Source organism: Chiloscyllium punctatum, chromosome 5, assembly GCF_047496795.1.
Source record: "Chiloscyllium punctatum isolate Juve2018m chromosome 5, sChiPun1.3, whole genome shotgun sequence".
Lineage (NCBI taxonomy): Eukaryota > Metazoa > Chordata > Chondrichthyes > Orectolobiformes > Hemiscylliidae > Chiloscyllium > Chiloscyllium punctatum.
The window spans coordinates 139,670,716-139,686,714 of record NC_092743.1 but is presented as its reverse complement, the minus strand read 5'-3'; the positions used below and the strand labels follow the sequence as shown (position 1 = coordinate 139,686,714).

The window sequence follows — 15,999 nt, the reverse complement described above, 5'->3', positions numbered from 1 at the left end:
TGCACTTGAAGGATCCTTCACTTATCGCCAAGTAATCATCACCCCTCCCTTCCCTAGTTTCTTTAGTTTCCATCAGTTTGAAATAAGTTGTCACTACATCTCTTCACTCACATGCTGTCAACTCTCGGTGGCTACAATTGCGGTTTCATCCCATCATCAGGTATCCGAGGAACTGGCTTCTAAATTCTTAGGATTCAAATCCTTGCCTAGTTCATGCAATAACCTGGTCACTCTTCTTGTTGCTTGTACACAATAACCAGCACAAAATACCTTGTCACTTTAGAAAACCTCACTTTTACTGAAGAGATTGCCATTGACATAATAGGAACACACAAAGCTGTCAATATTGGCAGTGATACAATAATGGCTATAACTTCTCTGGCTGTAACTTTAAGGCTTCTACTAAACTAATTCAGGCTATAAGATTGTTCATAAAATACCATAAAAATGAGATAGGCAAGTAAACACCCCCAACCTCAAGAATACAGAAAACAAAGAAAACTAAATATAAAATACAATAAAAAAAACTCTAAATGAAGAAAATTTTGAAGGAAGATTTAAATAGATAGTGCTATTTTAATGCAGACATGGAAACTAAAAAAAAAATCTACACAAGCTAAACAATCTATGCATTATGTATATGGAAATGGTAAATTAAAACTTAAATGGGCAAACCATTGGTAAGTACCATTATTAATTATATACCAAAGTGAATTTTTTTTTAGTATATGTAATGATAAGAGGTGACAAACTTACCGCTTCAATTAGCTCAAAAGTCTTAGTAAAGTCAGGAATTGAATGCAGTGTATTGAGGACTGAATTCTCCTCCTGTACAAGAAAACGGTTCAGGGATGCCTGTTGTACAGGTGTGCTAGTCTCTTGGAGCTGCTCCTTGGTACAGATTTCACTTGCTTTATCCTCCAGGCTACTCAACGTACTAGATAAACTTTCATCACCAAAAAGACTTCTTGACCAGCAGGTGAAATCAGCAGTTTCTTGTGACTAAAAACAATTAAACAAAAAGCAGTTTACTCTAAAGTAAACACACTGAAGTTCAGAACTCTATTTAAACCAAATTGCTCTTAGATTTTGTAGAAACAGTTATTGGTGTATTATGGCCAAATCACCAAAATAGATTTCATCACGCCAAAATACTCTATATTTAATAGAGTTAGAAACATCCATCAAAATCTAACAGATTAATGACACACTGTTGATAGAATTAATGCAAATCCTAAACACTTCTATTTCATTACAAAGCACAGTTTTGCTTACAAATATTTAGTTTGAATGACCACTGAAACCATAAAGCTGAATTTCAATAAATATAATTTGAATGTGATACAGTTGAACATAAAATTATTTTAAGTCCTTAACAGCTGCCTCCATGACATTTGAAACGTTCAAATGTTTCACTGGTCACAATTTCAGACAGACCTGTAGAAATATTAAACATACACTGAAATAATTTTTAAAGCCACATGAACCTCTCCTTTCATAATAACTTTTTCTTAAATTAAAGACTAAAAATCTCTTAACTGAGATTTTAACTGTGTAATATAGCTTGACTACAATTCTAATACTCAGGCAGAATGATTGGTTCCAATTTCCCAAGTTTGAATTGAAAACTAATAAATAAACAAACTCTACACATTCATTTCAGGATAAACCAAAATGATCTTTTAAGCAAATCTAACAAATCTCCAAAAGCAGCTATCAAATATACAGAATAAAATTGCCAATAAATACTAACAAGCGTCGTGTAAAATTTTGTCTTATTCTTTTTGTAGTATAGAGTGTCAGACTCCTTCGTGAGCATTCCTCATTGATTCATATAACATCAACCAGCCTTGCCAAGGGTGCAGTTGCCAAGTGTAATCTTTGTGGAGTCATCTGCGTTTCCACAAATGTGTGAAAGATGCAACACTTGGCATATGCTGCTTTTCAGTTTTACATTCAAATGATAACATCTGAAAGCAGGCACTTTTAAGTGGCCACTTAGCTGATTATCAAAAGACAATCAATCAGTTTCTAAAAAGCATCTGTAATTACAGCAAGTTCAATCTTACGTGAAGACCTGTACACCCAATTACATAATGTGAACATATTGATATGATGTCCAAATCGTAAATCTGTCATTTTTCTCCTTTGGAACTACTTACTTCAGAATTTAGAACATACAATTTGCTTAAGTAATCATCATCACTACTAGCAAACAGCATGTAACTATGACAAAGGTTAATTTGCCTCCCTCCTCCTCCTCCGCTTGGCTGTAGTCTTTGATATGACTGACCACACCGTACTCCACCACTGACCTCTCTACCATCATCCAGCAAAGTGGGACTGCACATACCTGGTTCTAACAACAGTAGTCACAGTATCATCTGCAATGGTTTGTTTTTCCTGCACTCTCAATCGAGATTTTAATTGTATAATATGGCTTGACTACTATTCTAATATTTAGGCACAATGAATGAAGGTTCCAATTTCCCAAGTTTGAATCTGGATCCCCCAAGAATCTATCATTGATCCCTCCTATTTCCCACCAAATGCTGGCCCTCATCAACATTACCAAAACCCAAATTTTCACATGTTTGACATTCTGCTCTATCTCACCAACTTCATTGCTTCTCCAGCATCCAGTACTGGATGAGCTGAAATTTCCTCCAATTTATTGCCTTCAGCCTCCACTAAAAATGTATTCCCTTGCCACAGATGCCATTCTTTCAGTCGTTTTAAAATAAATTCTTGGATAGGCTGTGGGCATTGCTTGCAGAGGCAGCAAATTGCTGCCTGTCACAATGAATTTCGGTCTTCTGGTGATCCAACACTATCCTTGTCATAGTTCACAATATTTGCATCTACTAAAATTGTGCCTGCCCCATCAAGTCAATAATACAGTTCAAGAAAAGCAGTTTTCTGAGTATAGAATCCTGAGGAACCCATTGCCTACCTTCCTCCAGTTGGAAAAACAAATCATTCACTATTACCCATTTTCTTGTATCATAGCTAACATCACTACCACGCTGCCACTATCCTTCTTTTGGTAACTTTAAAACTATAAATAAGAGCCTAACTCTATCACATCATCTCTACCACATTTTAGCCCATTCAGTAATCTCAACAAACTGCCACCTCATTTTGATTTTGGCAACATCTTGCTCCTTGGTAATGATAGATGGTTCCACAATAGCTCCCCTCATTTATTCCTAAACAACACAGCCCTGCTATTACTGCCCTTTTAATCTCTATACATCTATATAAGACATGCATTTCCTTTTATGTTAGTTGCCAGTATTAAGACATCATCACTTTTCTCACATCCCAACAGAACTTCCTACATTGAGCCCCTGGTTCTCTTTGGCTTGTCTACTTAACATCTGTGGAATACACTATTTTTTTAGCTCCATCTTGCTCAACATCTCTTTCAGCATTCACGGAGCTCTAGCTTTGGTTTCCTACATTTTCCCCTTGGGACATGTTCTGACTGCATCAACTTCATCACCGTCAACTTCTTAAAGGCAGCACATAATTCCATCATAGCTCTGCCTAACAATCTCCAATTTCAATTTACGAGAGACAGATCAGTTCTTACTAGAAATTGGCGGTCCAATAATTCAGTATTTTTCCTTGTTCTTTTTCATTGCTAAACTAACCATGTAATTATGATTACTGTTTCCTAAACGCTTTGCTTACTATCACTTGATCCAATCATTTCCCCAAATTCAGAATGGGCAACATTTCTTTTCTCATTAGGCTGGAAATATACTAATTAAGAATATTCTCCTGAACACACGAGAAAGTCTTTCCCCTTTCTACCCTTTACATTGGTACTATCCCAGTCTACATTAGAATAGTTGAATATAACTATGCAGTTCTAATATAGGTATTACATTTTTGTAACTTCCCTGCAAATTTGTTCCTAAACAATAAGACATACGAGCAGAATTAGGCCATTCAGTCCATTGAGTCTGTATTGTCAATCAATCAATCAGATCATGGCTGACCTGATAATCCTCAACTCCACTTTCCTGCCTTTTCCCCATAAACTTTGATTCTCTTACTAATTAAAAATTTGTCTAGCTCAACCTTGAATATACTCAAAAACACAGCTTCAAAAGCCCTCTATGAAAGAATTCCACAGATTCACAATACTTTTAAGAAATTCCTCATCAGTCTCTTAAATGTGTGATTCCTTAATCGGAGGTTATGCCCTCTGGTCCTTGACTGACCCATAAGAGGAAACAACCTTTCCACATCTACTCTGTGAAGTTTTCAAAGAATGCTGTATGCTTCGATTAAATCCCCTCTCATTCTTCTATATTCCAAATACAGGCCCAATCTACTCAACCTCTCTTCATAAGATACTCCCTGGTATCAACCTAGTGAACCTTTTCTGGACTGCCTCCAAAGCAAATATATATCTTTCCTTAGACGACTGTTCACAGTATTCCAAAACTATTCACAGTATTCCAGCTGTGGTTCTACTAGCGCTTTGTATGGCTTTATCAAAACCTCCCTGCTTTTGTATTCCATTCCCTTCAGAATAAATGCCAACATTCCATTTGCCTTCCCTATGACCGGCTGAACTTGGATGCTAGCTTTGACAGATTCATGGACTCCCAAATCCCTCTCTTCAATAGCTTTCTGCAAGCATTCTCCATTTAAATAATATTCAGTTCCTCTATTCTTCCTGCCAAAATGCATAATGTCACACTTCACCACATTACGTTCCATCTGTCGAGTGTTTTGGCTATGCACTTAACCCATCTATATCCCTCTGCAGACTATGTCATCTTTACCACTTGCCTTTCCACCTATCTTTGTGTCATCCTCAAACTTGGTTTTAGTAAATTTACTTTCCTCATCCATGTCATTAGTACATATTACAAATAATTGTGGCCCAAGAAAATGATCCTTATGACAAAGCACTAATAATAGATTGCCAGGCTGTAAATGCTCTCCTTATCCCAACTCAGTCTGTTATTCGTAGCCAACATTCTAATTGTGCTCACACAACCTACAACACCTTGGACCGATCTTATGAAGCAGCCTGATATATGTTACGTTATCAAACGCCTTCTGAAAATCCAAACATATTACACTCACTGCTTCCCCCTCAACTATCCAGCTTGTTACCTCCAAGAATTTTAGTAAATTTGTCATGCTGACATCGCTTGATCAGACTATTTATTTCTAAATGTTCTGCTATTAAATCCTTTCGAATAGATTCTAACATTTTCCCCAATAACAGATGTGGGCCTAACTGGCCTACAGTTACCCATTCTCTTTGTCTACATTTCTTTTTAGTGAAAGATATTACCTTGGCACTGACAGTTTTCCAATTCTCTGGAACTTCTCCACACCCTAAAGATTCCTGGAAGATTACTACCAGTGTATCCTCTACCTCTGTAACTACTTTGTTTAATATCTTAGGATGCATTCCACCAGGTTCAGGGGACTTATTGGTCTTTGGCCCTTTTAGCTTCTCTTGCACTTTTTCACCAGTATGAGTTACCGTATTTATTTCCTGTCCTTTTGTCACTTGAATGTTCAGCAATTTTGGGATGCTGTGAAGACTGATGCAAAGTATTGAATCAATTCCTCTGCCATTTCCTGGTGCCCCATTATTATTTCCCCAGCCTCATTTTCTCAGGGGCCAATTTCACTTCAGCTTCTCTATTTTTTCCAATCTGATGCTATTCTTAACTTCCCTGGTTTCTCTATACCTTTCCCACTCATTGGTGGTGTTAAGACGCATGCAGTAGTGTAATGGTGCCTTCAAGTGTTCCTTAACTTTCATCAAATTGATCATGACCCTGAGCACTCAAGGATAACCGCCCTTTCCAAAATGAGGATGGTCTTTAGTCAATAACATTATTTTCTTCTTCCTTCTTTCCTGAACTCTTCACACTCACATTTAGTACACAGTATGAAGCCGCATCGTGTCCCAGTGGTTACCACTGGTGCCTCACAGCACCAGGGAGTCGGGTTAGATTTCAGCCTCGGGCGACTGCCTATGTGGAATTTACACATTCCCCATGCGTCTGTGTGGGTTTCTTCTGGGTGCTTCGGTTTCCTCCCACAGTCCAAAGATGTGCAGGGTAGGGGAACTAGCCACATTAAATTGCCAATTGTTTCCAGGGATGTTAAGGTTAGGTGGATTAGCCATGGGAAATTCAGGGTTGCAAGGATAGGGTGGGCAGTGAGTGCTCTTCAGAGGGTTGGTATGGACTTGATGGGCCAAATAGCCCGCTTCCACACGGTAGAGAGTCAATGATTCTATTCTATGATTCTGTATTTTTTTTAAAAATTGTATTCGGTCTCAGGTTTCACCACATCAAATTTCAATATGGATGCTTAGTTATATTTTAAAGATGGTGTTGTGGTACCCTTCCTCCATTCTCAAATTAAAAAGTTAACTTCCAGAGCTCAAGAACAAATTACCTTAACCTCCAAACATGCATTTTTCTCAGCATCGGCATAACCAAGAAATTGGACTGAGCCTTGTATAATTAAAAAACATACTGTTTTCAAGCAATACAAGTCAATAGGAACTCTCAATTTCAATTCAAATAATTTTAGAAAAATTAAGCCACTTCAGTTAAAGAAACCTGCACTGAATCATAAAGCATAAATCCTAAAGGATGTATATTCATCAAAACAAAAAGCTTCTAACTGCATTATGGCATAAATACGCTATTTTTCGAAGTATGCTAATTTCTAAAATATGACTCTAGATGTTAGTGGAATCATAGCAGCACAATGAAAAGCTAAAATAAGAAAAAGCAGAGATGGAATGGCAAGTCTAAGATGAAAAAGCTAAGCAATCTAAAAGTTGTCAGTGCACAGAATCCTTACAGCTCCTGCTCGTTTTCTTCTGACTTCACTCTCGGCTGACATTAGGAGGAGTTCAAGTTCCCTTATTCTTTGTTCTTTATCAGGATCGTCATCAACATATGGTTGCTGAAATGAACATGTAACAGGAGAACAAAAAAAGGAAAAGAACAAAACAAGGAGTGACAGGAAAAGAGACACGAAGATATGAGGTTTACTCTTTCATTCAAGTGCATGAACTATTGCAAGGTTATCAATGATAACACACCTGTTAAATTCTGGTATCACAGATTAATACGATTTTTTAACATGATTAACTAATCAAATGGCAATAAAATATTTTTTACTGTGTACATTTATTTCAATTATTGGACAGCCTCAGTGCCCCGCTCAACAAAACAGCAACAGCAACTTTGTCCAGATGCAAATTATTTTGATCATTAAAAGAACTCAGAAATCGCAAAATGTTCCAGGTTGATAGAAGTGTAAATTAAAGCAGATGCTGAGTTTTTCCAGCACTTTTTGTTCTTATTTCAGATCTCTAGTATCCTCAGTAAGTTACTTATATTAAAGTAGAAAAAGTGAGCTTTGAAAATACATTTTTCTGAATTCATAAACATAGCATGAGTTATCATGGATAACCAATACAGAACAGGATACAATTTGAATAGATAAAGCACAATGCATTGTTACATGACAAACAGAACAGAAATATATTTTTTTAAAATGTCTAAGGTTAAATCATAGAATATGTTTTGACAATGCCTGAATACCAACAGAAGTACACAAACTAAGAACCAGACAGCTCCAAAAGTATGTATTCTTGAACCTCATTTAGATCACATGAAAGAAAAAAGTCAGTTTCTTACTTGAGTAAAACCTGTTGTGGTATTTTCTGTGCAAGATTCTTCTGTACCTAAGTACTGGTGTCTAAGGGCCTTAACAAAGACAATTTATCTCAATTTCAAGTCTATTCAAGAATCAAAATTATAGCCAGCATTAAATAATACCATTTAATTTGAATAGATTAATTGCTCAAGTTTTTAAAATTAAATTTACTTGTGTAGACACAGGAATGAAAAACTGGTTCTGGAACTGCACTGTGTTCAGAGGTGTCCGAGATGCTATTTTCTGTTGCTGGATGCTTGGAAGCAAGTCACATTTGGGTGCTTCCTGCAGGTATCCTTCCTGCTCAACTTTCCTTCGCATTGTAGAATTCCAATGGTTCTTGATTGAATTATCTGTCCTACACAATACAAAGCTGAACTTGTGATACTGAACAAAACATTCAATGTGGGGGGGCAAAAAAACTTTAAAATATAATGATCTTCTTGGGAATGATTTTTAAGCATTAATCCTAAATACTTTTAAAATGATAGTTCATAAGGTGTTTGTGATTTATTGTTGTCACAGGTACCTAAGTATAGTGAAAAGTTTTGTTTTGCATGCAGATCATACTATACAAAGTGCATAAGGGTAACAGAACAGAATGAGGAATACAATGTTACAGTTATAGAGAGAGTGCACAAAGAACGAGGTCAACATTAAATTTAAAATTTGAGAACTCCATTCAGAAGTCTAATAACAGCAAGGAAGAAGATGTTCTTGAATCTGTTCATACGTGTGTTTAATTTCTGTATCTTCTGCCTAACAGAAGAGGGCAGATGAGAGTATAACCAGGGTGGGGGAGGGGGTGTCTTTGATTATGTTGGCTGCCTTCTCAAGGCAACGAGAAGAGAAGAGTAGATGGAGCCAGTGGATGGAAGGTTGATTTGCATGATGAATCACTTTATTGCAGGTATTCTGCACAAGCTATTAACTAGCAGTCATTTGTTGAAATGATACTCGTGCTTTAGGCCACGAGCATTTTTAGAAGGCGGGGCAAGCACGGCAGCATACGGAAAACTCAGTGAACAACAGCCAGGGACATGATGGGTGAAAGGCTACTGACTGTGCTGTAAAAATGTTATGATTCTAAGAAAAGGTCATGATGATGTAATCAGAAGGGTCTCATTTAAACATGCTGCAGTCTCTTAAACAACTTGGCCAGCAGGTGAGATTGCAAACAAATGGTAGAATTTAGTTAGTTGAGGTAAGGAAGGGATGAGATGGGACACATGTGGAATTCTCTGCCATAGAAAGCAGTTGAGGCCAACACAATAAATGTTTTCAAGAGAAAGTTAGATATAGCTGTTAGGGCTAAAGCAATCAGATGGCATGGGGAGAAAGGAGAAACATGGGGACTGAGTTGGATGATCAGCCAGTTTCCATTCAATATGATTTTTATTGAATGGTGGAGCTGGCTCGAAGGGCTGAATTGCCTACTCCTGCTCCATGGGTGGGGAAGGTGAGACAGAAGGTTTCAATTGAAGGTGTTTAAAAATAATTCAAAAATAAACAGAGAGCAGTAGTAGTAAAGACAGAAGCAATAATCAAAGTGTGATTGAAGGGGTAGAAAATATATGCAGAAGATTGCAGCAGACATTAGGGCGAGAGGTAGTAATAATGGTTATAAAAAAATCAAAGCTTAAGGCCCTTGACCTGAATGCACATAGAATTTGTAGCAAGATACTTGACAGAACCAAATGAAATAAATAAATGTAACTTGATGACTAACACAGGGACATGGTTACATGGTCACCAAGACTGGTAACTTAATATTCAAAAAGGTATTTAATATCCCAGAAGAATAGGTAAAAAGAAAAAGGAGGTGGGTGTCTTTGTTAATAAAAGATGTCCATGAGTGCTCTGGTGAATGATGATACAGGCACAATAGATCTCAATGTAGAATCAAAAATGCCAAGGGAAAGACATGATGGGTGAGAATCATGCACAGACTCCCAAAGAGTTGCCACACTGTAGGATAAAGTATAAGTCAGCAAATAATGTAAGAAGAGCATAACAATGGTCATAGGTGATTTTTATCTGCATATTGACTGGACAATTCATATGTGCAAGGGTGGCGTCAAAGTCAAATTTCTAGTCTCAGGGATTGCTTCTTAGAGAATATATTGCAGAAGTTAACCAGGAACAGGATATTTTAGATCCACTAATGTACAATGAGATATAATGTGGTAGAACTATTAAGAGATCTTGTAGTTAAGGATTCTCCAGGCAATAGTGTATACAACATCGCACAATTTCAAAAGCAGTTTGAGGAAGATTAACTCTGATCTCAAATCAATGTTCTCAACTAAAATAGAGGCCATTACAGAGGTATGAAGGAAGAGTTGTCCAAAACAGGCTAAAAGAATAGACTAAAGGGGAAAGTCAGTGGCTGATCAGTGGCAGACAATTGAGCAGATATTTCAAAGTATCCGAACCAAAACTAATGTATGAAGTAGCAAAAATGCATGGTAGGCCAAAGGATTGGGAATACTTTAGGACCCAGCAGCAGATGACTAAAAAGCCTATAAAGCTAGAATTAAATTGATAATAAAAGTAAATTGGCAAGAAATAAAAACAAACAATAAGAGCTTCAACAGTAAACCAAAGAGAGAGAGAAGCTGAAGTAAAACTTCTACCTTGTCAAAAATATTCTATAAGTATTTGATTCCAGTCAAAAATATTGCATTCTTCAGCTCATTTACATCACCAATGTAAAAAGAAAAATAATTTCATTAAATTCTGCCAAAATAAGGAATTTAAAAATTGTAAAATGTAGATTAAACATACCTTCCAGGAAGTAACTTTGCAATCTCAGCCCAGCGATTTCCCAAACGCTTATGTGCTTCATAAATGATCTTGTCTTCCTCTTCTGTCCAAGATGATTTTTTAACTTCGGGATTTAAATGATTGTGCCATCTTTCCCGGCATTGTTTACCAATCCTGCCTTTCAGGTATTTGGCAATTAGAGACCATCGCTTTGGACCATATTTCTGAACTAACTCAATTACCTATGTGAGATGGCAGAGAAAATCAATTCAAAACTTTGAACACTTCACAAGTATCTGATTCCTTATGTCATTCACTAAATGTTAAAAAAAGCCAATTAGTCCTTGCAAAAATCCTAGTACTTGTGCAAAAGTAATTGGAGGAGGTCAACCTAATGATTGGTTGCCAACTCAAAATGTGAACTCTGTCTTCACAGGCACTGCCTGATCTGTTGAGTATTTTCAAAATTTTCTGCTTTCACTACACAGTAATGTATGATTTTAAGAGGTGTATTTTGACCTTTTTTTGACATAGGTTTTAAGACAGAGATGGTGAGCTGACTCTACAAAACCAATAAATTAAACTAAACACAGTTTGAGAGGGCCTAGGGTTTAGTTTTTTAAAAAAGTTAGAATAATAGAAGCAGCATGGATGGGTGACGTCAGGGTTAAGTTTAGCTTTCAGCAGTTGTTGGCGTTTTGAAATTGGTTGTGCAAGCTGTTATACTTTTTTTTAAATTAATCATCCACCATTTGGGCAGCACGTTGACTCAGTGGTGAGCTCAGTGCTGCCTCACATGCCAGGAACCCTAGGTTTGTGTGTCAGTGTCTGTCTGTGTGTAGCTTGCATGTTCTCTGCATGTCTGTGTGAGTTTCCTCCAGGTACTCTGGTTTTCTCCCACAGTCCAAAGATGTGCAGGCCAAGTGGATTGGCCATGCTAAATTGCCCACAGTGTCCAGGGGGTGCACAGGCTAGGAGAATTAGTCATGGGAAATGCAGGATTACAGGGATAAGGTGTGGGAGATGCTCTTCGGAGGGTCAGTGTGGACTCGATAGGCTGAATGCTTCCACACTGTAGGGACTCAACAATTCTCAGCCTCTTACAATGTAATAACGAGAGTTCGGAGACAGTATGTTCGTGTAAAGGGCAAGGCTGGAAGGCATGAGGAATGCTGGATGACTAGAGAAATTGAGGGTCTGGTCAAGACAAAGGAGGAGGCATATATCAGGTGTAGATAGCTAGGATTGAGTGAATCTCTAGAACACCAAAAGGGCAGAATGAGTATTCTTAAGAGGGAAATCAGAAGGGCAAAAATGGAATACGAGATATCTTTGGCAAATAGAGTGAAGGAGAATCCAAAGAGATTCTATAAGTATAATAAGGGTAAAAGAGTAACTAGGGAGAGAACAGGTCCCCTTAAAGATCAACATGGCCATCTATGTGCAGAACCACAGGAGATGGATGAGATTCTATATAAACATTTTGATCAGTATTTACAGAGAAGGACATGGAAACTACAGAACATGGAGGAAATATGAAAATTGTTCATATACAGAATAGAAACTGATGAAGGTCTTAAAATACACAAAGGTAGATAAACCACCAGACCTGATGGGGTGCTTCAGAGAACCTTGTGAGAAACCAGGGAAGAGATTGCTGGGGCCCCTCGCTGACATATTTGTATCAGTGACGGCTAGGGGTGAGGTGCCGGAAGCTAGAGGTTGGCTAATATGAAATTATTTATGAATGGTTGTAACGAAAATCCAGGGAACTATAGATCGGTGAGTCTTACATTAGTGCTGGGTAGGTTATTGGAGGGGATCCTAAGGGATAGGATTTACATGCATTTGGAAAGGCAAGGACTGGTTAGGGACAGTCAACATGGCTTTGTGCATAGGAAATTTTGTCTCACTAACCCAACTGAGTTTTTTGCAAAGAGGTTACAAAGAAGATTGATGCAGGCAGAGTAGTGGATGTCATCTATATGGACTTACGCAAAGAGGTTGAAAAGGTTCCACGTGGTTAGTAAGGCCAGATCACATGTGATTGAGGAGAGCTAGCAAATTGGATACAAAATTGGCTTGAAGGTAAGAGACAGAGTGTGATGGTAGAGAGTTGCTTTTCATACTGGAGAGCCAAGACCAGTAGTGTGCCACAAGATCAATTGTCCACTGCTTTTTGTCATTTATATAAATGATTTGGATGTGAATATAGGAGGTATGGTTAGTAAGTTTGCATCAAAATAGGTGGTGCATTGGACAGTAAAAGTGGTTATCTCAGAGTACAACAGGACTGTGATTAGATGGGCCGAGTGGGAGATGGAATTTAATTTAGATAAATGTGAAGTGTTGCATTTTGACAAGGCAAACGAGGACAGGACCTATACACTCAATGGTAGGGTCATGGTGACTGTTGCTGAACAAAGAGACCTTGGGGAGCAGGTGCATAGCTCTTGGAAAGTAGAGTCGCAGGTGGGCAGGGTGTGAAAGGTTGCATGAGGCACACTTGCCTTCAGTGGTCAGACCATTGAGTATGAACTGCACGTCTGCATGAAACAGTTACTCCTCAGGTCCTTTTTACTTCTTTCCCCTTTCACTGTAAAGCTCGGCCCTCTAGTTTTGGACTCTGCCTCCCTGGGGAAAAAGACATTGGGTATTCACCCTATCTACATCCTCTATGATTTTCTAAACCTCTGTAAAGTAATCCCTCAGGCTGAATAGGTTGGGGCTATTTTCCCTGGAGCATCGTAGGCTGAGGGGTGACCTTATAGAGGGTTTATAAAATCATGGATAGGGTTCTTTTTCTTACCAAGAATTTTTTCCCAGGGTAGGGGAGCCCAAAACTCAAGGGTATAGGTTTAAGGTGAGAGGGAAAGATTTAAAAGGGAGCTATGGAGCAACGTTTTCACACAAGGAGCGGTGGTGTGTGGAATGAGCTGTACAACATTTAAAAGGCATCTGGATGGGTACATTAATAGGAAGGGTTTAGAGGGATTTGAGCCAAATGCTAGCAAGTGGAACTAGATTAATTTAGGATATCTAGTCAGCATGGAGGAGTTGGACCAAAGGGTCTATTTCTGTGCTGTACAACTCTATTTCAATTTTGTGTGCTTGGTTTCCATTCAATTCAATAGAATAGATATAAACATGTTTATAATAAAGAATCAGATTTTAATATTTTTTTTAAAAGCCTTAAGTTTATCATTACTAACAGTATTTTGTAAAAACGTTTTGGGTTATTATCTTACCTTTTGATCTTCCTCCTTAGTCCATGGTCCTTTTATTAGCTCTGGATTCAAAACTTTTTGCCACCTATGCTGGCATTGAACATCTGTTCGGTTCTGCAATATTTCAAAAGTCCTTGATTAGCAATATTGTCTGAGAAATGTGCCGAATTAGAAGTTTCATTAACCAAGAGGTTTCCTCAATGTTTTGCAGCTAGAAATCCAATTCACTAAAGCATAATGGAATTCAACAACATACTCGCGGAACTCTTGTGGAATTGTTGCCTTCATGGCTTCTTCCTCCCCATCTCGGTCATCCTCTGCAGTCCCAGAACCCTTCGCTATTTCTGGTGCCCAGTGCATCTCTACTACTAATATTGGTGACAACATCTTCTGATGCCAGCAGATCTCAATCTCTCTCTCTCACTTTTCTTTTTGAAGGTACCACAGAAAACCTACTTTAACAATGCCCATATAAACCAATAATCTAAAAAGAAAGGAATCCCCAAACCATACTTATGAAAGGAACCAAAGGACAAAATTTCACTTTTTAAAAGTTTACTGGAACAGAAAAGCTCGATTCATTGGTGGTAATATAGCCAAAAATCTCCTGGATGCTGGCAGCAGAACAAGCCAGAAAAACTGCTCCAGCTCATGCAATCAGTTTCCCTCTCTCTTTCCTCCTCCTACCCATTCAGGTACAGATTGTCTCTCTAGTAGAGCAGTAAGAGCAGGTGGCAGGGAACCTGTAACTGGAGGAGCCAATGCTACCAGTACCAGGAACAGAATCAGAGATTGGAGGAGCACCTCTATTACTCCCGAACTGACTGTTCCCCCAATTACAGCTGAGGTCTGAAAATGACTGACAAAAGAGCTACAACTCTTTTTTTAAAAGTTTTCTAACAACCCAAACATAGGAATGCATGTTTAAAATGGTAGATTTCTGAAATGCCAATGTTGGAAATCTGCCAAACAGCAGAAATATTTTATTGCTGCAGAAGTCTAACACGTCAGTTAAGAATTTTGATTATCCCTTTTTATAGAACTCTCGTTTTACTTTCGTGGTCATGTTTTGTTTTGTAATGTTTCTGTTAAGCTCCTATGAATATTTAACTCCGACAAAGTTTTCCTTAGTTCTAGACTTCTCCTCCAACCCAGGCAGGACAGAGATCCTTCCTGATTCTCTCTTGTGCTTACAACCTGTTTTTGCTGTTGATTTTGGGGATTAAAACAAAATGGCAGGCACAGCCAGATGTGTACTGCCCATCATATTGGGAAAGGACCAGGGAGAGGCATCCACCATTCGAATCAAAAATCAACCTTATGTTCATTACCAATATCCAAGTCAGGTCTTTGCTTCAACAGTGAGTGTAACCCATGACGCAGCAACCACTAGCTGCCTCAGAAAATTAACTCTAAACATAGCTTTTTGAAAGAAAAATGAAGTACTTTACAGGATCACAGGAATGTTAAAGGCTAAGAGAAGGCCATGTGACCATCATGCCTGCACAAGATTTCTGAATGAGCATCATAACTTTGTGCCGTTCTCCTACCTTTTCTCCCCACAATCCTGAATATTGTTTCTCTTTAAGTGATCTTCTAATACTCTTCTCAAATGCCTCAATTGAACACCCACTTCCAGACTGTGCGTTCTAGGCCTTAACTATTTGTGGTTTGAAACAATAGTTTCTCTCATTGCATTTGCTTCCTTTTGCAAATTACCTTTAGGGACCTCTCATTCTTGTTCCAGCTCTCTCTATCTACTCTGTCAAACTTGCTCATGATTTTGAAAACTTCGATCAAATCTCCTCTCATCCTTGCCTTTCTAACAAAAAAAAAAATCCCAATTTCTCCATGACTGAGGATTTTCTTCCCCGGAACCATTCTCAGAATGATCTTTTGCACTAAGGCGTTCACATCCTTCCTAAGATGTGGCAACCAGAATAGTACAGAATACTGCTGGTGAAGTACAGCTAGTGTCTTCTACAATTTTATCATCAGTTTTCGTACAATTTCAGCTACTCCTAGTACCGATCTTCCTTTTGACGTCGACACTGCCCTCCAATTTGCGATGACTCTTCACTGACAATTCACCTGCCCTTGATTGTTAAAACAATTTAAGTTCCTCAGACATTCGATAATTCTTTCAGAAAGCATTCCTAGCCCCGAAACAGCACTGTCAAGTCCATAAAACTGCTCATCAGTTAACCATTGCACTAGCTGCAGCACAAACAAGATCTGATGTTGCTTCCAATCTTTGCACTAGTTTCACAATGAAATTTGA

General features: G+C 38.2%; 1 protein-coding gene across 3 annotated transcripts in view; it reads right to left on the bottom strand.

Annotated features, from left to right (window-relative positions):
• The window catches only part of mybl1 (v-myb avian myeloblastosis viral oncogene homolog-like 1), a 65,597-nt gene that overhangs the window by 30,240 nt on the left and 19,358 nt on the right, over positions 1-15,999 (bottom strand). For 2 of the 3 annotated variants that reach the window (XM_072571509.1, XM_072571508.1), the window contains 6 exons: positions 13,740-13,832; positions 10,513-10,733; positions 7,897-8,083; positions 7,707-7,775; positions 6,862-6,966; positions 757-1,002 (listed from right to left, as the gene is read on the bottom strand). In XM_072571509.1, coding sequence (XP_072427610.1) covers positions 757-1,002; positions 6,862-6,966; positions 7,707-7,775; positions 7,897-8,083; positions 10,513-10,733; positions 13,740-13,832 — 921 coding nt within the window. The remainder of the gene's footprint in view (positions 1-756; positions 1,003-6,861; positions 6,967-7,706; positions 7,776-7,896; positions 8,084-10,512; positions 10,734-13,739; positions 13,833-15,999) is intronic. The other variant, XM_072571510.1, reaches the window with a different exon arrangement.